The 9,583-nt window shown below is 55.2% G+C and overlaps 1 protein-coding gene across 15 annotated transcripts in view; it reads right to left on the bottom strand.

Annotated features, from left to right (window-relative positions):
* Positions 1-6,594: 6,594 nt before the first annotated feature.
* The window catches only part of LOC309807904 (uncharacterized protein), an 84,787-nt gene continuing 81,798 nt past the window's right edge, over positions 6,595-9,583 (bottom strand). For all 15 annotated transcript variants that reach the window (XR_014294691.1, XR_014294692.1, XR_014294693.1 and 12 more), the window contains one exon: positions 6,595-6,919. Coding sequence is in view for 10 of the 15 variants with exons in the window: in XM_082627883.1 (XP_082484009.1) it covers positions 6,683-6,919 (237 nt within the window). In the remaining 5 variants the exon portion in view is untranslated. The remainder of the gene's footprint in view (positions 6,920-9,583) is intronic.

Genomic DNA, 9,583 nt, shown 5'->3' with positions numbered 1-9,583 from the left:
TCACCCCAGGACTCACCGCATTTCCTTTGGCTGATCTCACCCTGCGGCTGGTGACTGAGGCTGTCACTGTACCTGCGTCACTTTTTTCCATGCAGTATGAGGCTGTGGCTGACAAGGCAGCCAGGATGGCGTGCATGGTGGGGTCTTTGGAGTTGAGGTCCAGTACCACCACTGGTTTACTGGGTGACCTTGGACTGAGTCGCAGTAGCTTCATTGAAAATACAGGAAGAATGTGCCTACCTTGCCTGATTGTAGTGAGGACTAAAATGCAGATATTCCACCCACCTCAGGTCCTTCTTTTCAGTGAAATAAAGACCCTCCCATGGGCTGCCTGCAGAGGGAGCCTTGAAGACCTCCTGCCCAGTGCTTGGAAGGCCTGAATCAGCCCTTTAAAAGGCTCCTGGGCCTTTGATCAATCCTGTAGTTGCTCTTTGGGTATCTACCAATGAAGCAGGAAGCTGAGGCTGGGTGCTGGTTGACTGGGGGCAACAGGGGGTGATGGGGAAGAGGAGGGGGAAGAGGGGGTAGCTGCCGGGGAGGGACCTGGGAAGGAGAACTGAGGTTCAGAGGGATTCATGAAGCTTGGCTGCATGATGGGTGATGACGTACTCTCTTCTCTGGCTCCCAGGAAATCTCCAGCAAACTCCAAATTTCTCATTGCTGCACTGGGAGGTTGGACCTGGTTTTAGGGCTGTGTCAAGTACTCAGTGTAGGCTCAAGGCAGACACACAGGTAGAACAAAGCCTGCACCCACTGCCTAGCTTCCCCCAGGCCATGCGCCTAACGACAACTCTGGAAATGGGCCAACTGGATATTCTGGTGTTCTTCAGGCTGGAAGTGTTCTACATCTGGACACAGTGGTGACAGGCCAAGGTTACATAGTCCCCAGACCACTGGTCCCAGGTCTTGGGGGGGGTTATTATAACTACTAATAGGAATTCTTTTACAATAAAAATCCTCTAGGTTGAAACTGGGGGTCTGAGCAATTTGAGAGGACAAGACAGGGCTGGGCATGGGGCTGGGAAATGCTGGGTATCAGGGGAGATGGTGGGAGGGTCCGTTGGCAGGAGCTCCATGACGGGCCCTGGCCATCAGCAGTGGGGGAGTGCTAAGGAGGAAAGCAACATGGCAAGGTTTGTGCTGCAGGCAGACTCGGGCTGGCACGGGCCAGAGGGAATAGAGGCCAGAGAGTGGCACAGAGGCCGGGCTGTTGCTGAGGATGCAGATGATGGGGCCTAGACCAAGGCAGAGACTTGGGACAGGCTCGGGGATTAATTATGGGTGTGAGGGAAAGGGTCATGGAAGGACAGGAAAAAGAGGGTGGTCACCCCCAGTTCTGGCCAGGGGACAGGGCAGAGTACAGTCAGGGTGACCTGTGGCTCATTGGGGAGATGCTTGGCAGGCAGCCGGGTGCTGAGCTGGAGCCCAGAAGGAAGGTCTAAGTCAGCAGTGCAAGAGAACTGCCAACCTCACTCTCATCTGTGTGTGGGGACCATTGCCCCTGCCTCCCCAGAGAGGGTGTGGTAGGCTGCGTGAGCCAGCGTCAAGGTTAGCATCACCTACGGGTTATTTAATAGGAAATGCAGATGGCTGGAGACTGGACAGACCTCTGACAGATGCTGACTCGGGCCAGGCCTTTCTGATGGTGACAGATGCTGAGATCTGTCGTCCGCTCACTGCCCATGGGTCGTCAGGGAGATTCCCCAGGCAAGGCTCCCCTGTGGGGTGGGGCCCCGGCCTATCGCTCTGCGCAGCACCATCCTCCCTCCCTGGCTGGACAGCTGAGCCCAGGGAGCCGGACTGCCTGGAGAGGTGCCAGGAATCTTGGGGTTCCTGGAGGGGCTCTGGTTCTTTCGGGAACAGCTTGCCTGCCCCCTGGTGGACTTCTGAAGAGTCTCAAGGACTCAGGGAAACCTCTGGGAAAGGAACCTCGGAGATTTATTTAGTCACCACGCCCACCCCCACCCTCCACCCTCCACCCCTGGTCCATGTCCTGATGGGGAGGCTGGAGCCCCAAGCAGGAGTGGTTTCTACAAGCAAGTCCAGGGGCAGAGCTGGGACAAGAGACAGCATGGCTGGCCCTCTGGAAAGCACCGGGATTTTCATCCCACAGCCCCAGGTGAACTCAGCGGCAGTAGTGGTGAAGGCACCCATATCCTAGGGCTGCGAGGACCACTCCCTGAGACAGTGCACACACAACATGCTGAGTACGGGTGAGGCCCTTCCCTCCCGCTCTAGTCACTTCACCTCCCCTCGTAAGAGTGTAGACTTAGCTCTAAAGTCTTTGAGCAAATCTGGATTTTCACGCAGGTGCATTTCCTTAAAGCGAGATTCACCTGCCACCACAGTGGCCTTCCCCACCTCCCCTGCCCTGTTATATTTCTTCTCCCATCGAAGTCACAGAAAGAGGGCTTCGACTCAGCCCTGCCCTCAGGAAGCCCCCAGTCTGCAGGGACAGGGCTCAGTGCCCAGGGGTCTGAGAGGGCAGAGGAGGTGCCCCTCCTGCAATACACAGGGGTGGAAGGGAGGGTTTCAGGGAAGGCTTCCTGGAGGAAGTGACAAAGGAGCAGAGGCATGGAGGGTGCAGAGGAGTTGGCCAGAAGGAGTGGGAAGCAGAGGGGCTGGGGAAGAGCACCCAGTCTAGTGCAGGGGTTGGAGGTGAGAGCATCCATAGCAGCAGGCTGGGTGGTGGGGAGGAGAGACAGGGCAACCATGGGAGCCACGGACTGACACACTGCCCACACCTACCTGGCATGCAGGATCCCAGCTAAGCATTCGACTAAGCAAGCCTAGATGCAGATACAGCAGACGAGAAACTAGGCAGGAGACTCAGGAGCTGGCGTTGCAGGAGGGGAAATGGTTCATCGAAACCTTTGGGTTAACTGGTTCATTAGCTTATTCATTCATCAATTCAGCCTCCCAGTGCATGCCTCTTCCTGGGCATTGGACGAAAGGAATGAACTAGATAAGGTTCCTACCGACACATGAGGGTCAGGCAAGGCAACTACTAATTACGTACAGAGGGAGGTTGGGAAAGGGTTTTAGGAGGAGGTGGCTTTTCATTTATTTATTTTTAAATTTTTAAATTTTTAATTAATTTATTTTTTTGTCTGCGTTGGGTCTTCATTGCTGCACACGGGCTTTCTCTAGTTGCGGCAAGTGGGGGCTACTCTTTGTTGTTGGGTTCTCATTGTGGTGGCTTCTCTTGTTGTGGAGCACAGGCTCTAGGCATGTGGGCTTCAGTAGTTGTGGCATGCAGGCTCAGTAGTTGTGGCGCACGGGCTCAGTTGCTCTGCGGCAATGTGGGATCTTCCTGGACCAGGGCTGGAACCCGTGTTCCCTGCATTGGCAGGCAGATTCTTAACCACTGCAAGGAGGTGGCTTTTTAGATGGACATTGAAGGATGTGTAGGAGTTCACCAAATGCTGAAAAAGTTGAAAAGGTCATGTAGGTAGAGAAAACAACAAGAATAAGTTGTGGCATCATGAAGGGTATGGGGAAGAGTAAGCAGTCTGATGAGGCCGGAGAGTTGGGAGTACGGGGAACAGATGAAGTGAAGACAGCGTGAGCAGAGCCTTGAATGCCAGGCTAAAATGTTCATTGTTTCCAAGGAGACCATCCCAAATTGTGCCTGCCTGAAGGACCTGAACCAAACAACTCCAGACCACCAGGTCCTGCGAGGACCTTCCAGGGCCCCTTGGCCCCATCTGCCATATCGAGAACCCCAGCCCCCAGAGATGCCAGGAGTGTCCCATTGCTGGGAACCGACCTCAAGGGCCAGGAGGATAGCCCCGGGTTGGTGGGGGAGGATAGGGGACTTCATGGGGACCAGCTGGCACTGATTCATCATGAAAGTCATGACTTGGGGCCCCATCTCTGGGGTTCCACACGAGCATATGCACCGAAGCCCCACGCAAATGCTAGGCCGGCTGCTCACGAGGGAGGGGCCAGCCCCGGGAGTCTCCTCAGCCTCATGAGGAAGGTTCTGTCCTCACCTCGTTCACAGAAAAACAATAATTGTGTGTCCCTGAGGCCACCCCCTCTGGGGGGCTGCTATTTCTCTGGGCTTCTATAGCACTGTGCAGCCACCTCGGATCAGGAGATAGACAGAGACTGGCATGGACAGGTCACTTCACCCCTCTGAGCCTGTTTTCTCTTCTAGAAAGTGGGCAAAGCCCTCTTGTCCCAGTGGGTGGCTGTGGTTGAGATAGTGTCGTGGGAGCTCCAGGCACAGGGCCTGGCCCATAGCAGGCAGTGGGCAAATGTAAAATAAACGAACCCCAAAGCCTCTGGGGGAAGAGGAAACCGGTCCAGCCCCAGGAAGGGACACAACACAAGAGCCAGACAGGCACTGGTTGTCCTCCTGGGTGACCTCACCCTCAACTGATGGGGGAAGGTTGGGGAGAGGTGAAGACCCCAGTGTGTGGGATCTGTTCATATGCAGTGTGTTGGCTTTGGCAATAGAGTTTCTCCCTGGAGCCCCCAGCTTCTGCCCTGGGGGGTCTGAGTCGAGGCCTCTGAGAACAGAGCTGCCTCAGCCCTTCTCAGCATGGGCAGCCCAATGCCAGGGGCTACTCTCCCCTCACTACCATTCTGGAAGGCTCAAGAGCAAGGAGACCCAGGTCAGATCCAGGCACAGCCTGACATATACCCACATGTGCACAAGGTATGCACTGCGACACACACCACCCACACAGACCCACACTGTGGGCACAGACACGAATATCAGAAGATCTGCCGCTGCTCCCAGACTTTGGTGCCCAGACAGACACATCTGGACACATAACATACACAGTTAAGGCAGCAGACATGCAGACACACCAGTGCACACACACATCAATGCACATATACACAGAGGCACAGCACACGCACAGACATCCACAGACAAGCACACACATGCAGATGGAGTCACGTGCACGGGAACACGGTCACCTGTCTGCTCAGGGTCCTTTGAACGCTGACATCCACACAACGTACACGAAGCCACCCAGGTCTGTTTACACACGTGCACCCTCAGTCACGGGTGCTGCACGCTCTCCTCGGGGACAGCATGCTTTCAAAGCGTTGCCTCCTTTGACCTGACAGCATCCCCATAAGGCAGGTGGGGCAGGGCGCTGGTCCCCACTGTGCAGTGAGGAGCTGAGGGCTTAGAGGGGCCCATAGACCAGTTCCTGGGAGGAAAGCAGAATGGGATCCTGCTTTGAATTCTGATCTTGTGTCTGCCTGCTGCTGGGCATCCATTTACCACCTGTGTGCCCATGGATACGCACAGAGCCTCACGCCCAGGGGGACTTCATGGCCATCAGACCAAAAGTTCCTTTTACAGATGAAGAGACTGAGGCCCAGAGAGAAAGTCCACAGGCCCCACGTGGGCCACACAGAGTTCACTGGAGGAACCAGGGCCACACTTCTGGCCTCCAGGCCACAGGGGCACCGCACGTGCAGACACCATCACGCACAGAGCCGTGGGCACGTCCCACAGATGGGCATGTGTGCATCCTCCCTTCTTAGCCCTTCTGCAGGCCTGCTTGGGGCCAGTTGTGGTGTTTCCAGTCCTTTCCATTAATTTTCGCAACGACATGGGAGGTAAGGGTGACCGGTCCCATTTTGCATTTGAGGAAATTGAGGAATAAAAAGATTAAGCTCAATGTTGTGACGGTCGGGATGGCAGGGGCATCTCCCAAAGTAGAGTCTAACACTTTCCACCACACAGCAGCTCATGGCTCCACACACATCGCCCACATCCCTCTCACATCTACACACACATATACATAAACACACACACACAAACACACACACACGGCACAGCCTCCAGCAGAATATCCTCAGGACACCCAGTTCAGTTTTAGTGCCAGCTCCCCCCTCCCAAGGGGTCTTTTGAGGAAGGACGAGTTTGTTTAGGGCTTAACCTGCCCCCTGGCCCCCGCCCTCTCCCCTCAGTCAAGGAAATGAATTCCACGTGTGCCTGGTCTGTCTGCTCTGAAATCAGCCTCGGGGGTTTGGAAAGTACACTTTGATGTTGGAAGCTAGTTTAATGAGTTGGATGTGGGTTAGTTTTTTTTTTCCTGTAAGACAGAAGTCTCATTTTCCTAAGAACCCAGGAATTATGACTCCCCTCCCGACCCCTCCCCTTAGATTCTGGGAGCCCAAGACCCAGACTACCAACACAGTGCTCACAGATGCCCAAGAGGTGAGGCCAGCTCAGGGAGGAGAGGCGGGGAAGGAGGCAGCTTGTACTGAATGTTTGCTGTGTGCTGAAGCCCTCTGTCAGGAACAAGCCTCGTGTGGGCCCACTCCACACCCATTTCAGAGATGACAAAACAGAGGCTCTGAGAAGTGGTGTAATGTGAGCAGGTGGTCCAGTGGCTCCTGGAGCCCTCGACTGCCTGGCTCCAGCTCCTGGTCCCCGTCTTGCTTCTGCCCGGGGCAGCTGTGCCACTCAGGACAAATGACCTCCTCCCTTGGGGCCTGGGCACCTCGGCTGTATGATGCGGACGGTGTCCTCAATGGAAGGAATAGTGAGCTCTATAACAAGCTCTCAGAGTCAGAACCATTTGTCCAGAACAAAGCGCTCTGGGAAAGGAGAGAATATTTCTATTTTTATTGTTTCTGTGTCACGAGGCAAGTTTACCTGTAGGATTCACATAGGAACGCATCAATTACTATCACTCTAGGGCACATATTAACGAGTGCCCTGTTGGCCGCCAGGGAGCTCCCAAGGGAGTTCTTTGTTGGGAGTGGAGCAGGGAGAGGGCTTAGGGGTGTCCAGGCACAGAAGTCTCTGGGCTGGACATTGCTCCGTCCCTCTCCTCAGGTCCTGGCCGAGGCCCTCCCCGAGCTCCAGGGCCCGTCTCTGCTCTGGTGGGCTTTGGCAAAGGCCACCTTGATTTCTTGGTTTATGAGGTCCTGCCAGGTGTCCCTAGGGGAAAAGGACAATCAAGAATAATAAACCCGGGCTTCCCTGGTGGCTCAGTGGTTGAGAGTCCACCTGCCAATGCAGGGGACACGGGTTCGTGCCCCGGTCCGGGAGGATCCCACACGCCGCGGAGCGGCTGGGCCCGTGAGCCATGGCCGCTGAGCCTGCGCATCCAGAGCCTGTGCTCTGCAACGGGAGAGGCCACAACAGTGAGAGGCCCGTGTACCGCAATAATAATAATAATAATAATAATAATAATAATAATAATAATAAACCCCACCCAGAACAACAGTGGTGGGCGTTTAGAGCCCACAGCTGCTTACAAGGAGCCCCTCACATTCCTTGGCTTCTCCTGATCTCTGCAGCAGCCCTGTGACGGGCATACCACTGCCCTCTGCACTTTGAACTTTAGGGCACCGAGGCCCAGGAAGGTGAAGTGCCACTCACTCATTTGCATTTGTGGCTTTGAATCCAGAGGCCTCCCAGGAGATAGGCAGCTAGCCCCAGCTTTGTCCCCTAATGCTCTGCAGTGAGGGGTTCTGTGATACAAATCAGGATAGGGACACTGGCCCCTGAGCCTGCGTACACTTTCATTTTCTCGTCTGCTTCCCACGTGTGCCCAGAGGAGCGTAGAATGGGGTTATCGCCTTTGCACGGAGAAGGGAGCAAGGCTGTGAGTGACAGCCAGGGCCTCAGAGCAACCTGGCAGGGATACTTCTGAGCCTGGTTGTCGGGGCAGAGTGGAGAAAAGGGGCCCCTGTGTGGAGTGTCTCTGTGACACGTGATGGGAGGCCCATCTGCAGGCACTGCTGCCTGGGTTGTGGCTATACCAAAACGTGAAGGGGGTGGGGAGTTTGGTCCCCTTCCCCTGATCTCCACCAGCTTCTCCAAACATCTCCAAATATAAAGATAAATAACTTCTGCAGATATGGCAAATACAGAAAGTGAGGATAAAAGCAACTTTAGAAAACCTGACTTAAAAATCAAGCTATAGGGGCTTCCCTGGTGGCGCAGTGGTTGAGAGTCCGCCTGCCGATGCAGGGGACGCGGGCTCGTGCCCCGGTCCGGGAGGATCCCACATGCCACGGAGCGGCTGGGCCCGTGAGCCATGGCCGCTGAGCCTGCACGTCTGAAGCCTGTGCTCCGCAATGGGAGAGGCCACGGCAGTGAGAGGCCTGCGTACAGCAAAGGAAATAATAAAGTCTATTAATAATATATTTTAAAAAAAATAAAAATAAAAAAAATCAAGCTATAGCACACAGTTCAAGTAAAAATTTGGTAACTGCCTCATAAACACAAGTCCAAGACAAGTTCCCATCCAGCTGGCCCTTCCTGCAGAGATTCTGTGTGTCTGCCTGCATGTCTGTCTGTGTTTCTGTGGATCTATCTGTGACCTCATCTCCAAGCAAACGGAGGGGCATGTGGTAGTGTTTCCACATTTGTATGTATCTGATGCCCACGCCAGGTGGAGTGTGTGTATGAGTATGCAGGTGCACTTGGGTGCTCGGGCCCCTGTGCGCCCACCTGCTGGATCTGAGCCTGTGGGCCTAGGTGGGTGTGGGATTCTTCCCTGCTGCCTAGAGGCCTGGGAGGCTCCCAGGTCAGGTGGAGCTCACTGGGGCTAATCTCCGCTCTCTTCCCTCCCTGAGTCAAGAAGATGAAAATGTTGCTGGCACTTTCTAAAGATTCTGGCTTGGAGTGGAAACGTCATCAGCTGAGAGAGCTCAGGATGACGAATGGCTGCCAGACCTGCTGGTTCCCACTCCTAGGATGGGGTGGGTTGGATCAGGGCTGGGAGCTCACCTCCCTGGGTGCCTGCCACTGGCAGACCCGCAGGCATATCGGCCAGCCAGATTCTCCTGGGGGAAAGTTCCATAAATGCATCAGCAAGAAATATCAGGGAAAACCAAGTGCTACAGTGACACAGTGTTGGGAGATGGGATGGCGGCTGCAGCAGGGCTCCAATTAGAGTGTGTGATGAGAGTCGCCTCGTGAAGGAAGCAGCAACAGAGCTGAGACCTGCAGGATAGGGAGGGACCAGGCCAGGGGACAGCGAGAACGAAGGTCTTGAGGTGGGAAGCTCGGTGTGTCTTGAGGAGCAGCAGGGAGGTCCCGAGGAGGTGACTCACAGCAGAAGGTGCTGGAAAGCTGAGCCCAAGGGGCAGGCCCAGGCCGGACAGAGCAGGACCTCAGAGGCAGCATGAAAGAGTTCAGGTAGGAAGACCCCGAGGGTGTGAAACATGGAACTTCCATGTGAAACGTGTTTGTGTTTTATTGAAAGATTGCTCTGGCTGCCGGGCAGAGATGGATGAGGGGAAATGGCGAGAGTCCCCACAGTGACCAGGAGAGCGGGGGTGATGGAGAAGTCGTCAGCCTCGGGCTGTGATGGAAGCAGAGCTCCAGGACTTGCTGAGGACTCCAGGACAGTGTCCGGCTTTCTGACTGAGGGTGGCGAGGCCACCCACAAGAAGAGAACTCTGGTGGAGGCCAGGCTGCCAGATGGACCTGGTGGGTCTGGGGTCCCATGAGAGCTCCGAAAGAACTATGGAGGGGGTCTGGGGCCAAGACCCAGAAGGGGTGTCATCAGCATCAGGATAGGAAAGGATGCCCTGGGGAGGAGCCCTGTGCAGCCCCAGGAAGGAAGAGTTGGGGAGAGGAGAAGAGCTG

The sequence above is a fragment of the Mesoplodon mirus genome (genome assembly GCF_964341445.2).
Source record: "Mesoplodon mirus genome assembly, chromosome: 7".
NCBI lineage: Eukaryota > Metazoa > Chordata > Mammalia > Artiodactyla > Ziphiidae > Mesoplodon > Mesoplodon mirus.
This window is presented reverse-complemented; position numbering and strand designations above follow the sequence as displayed.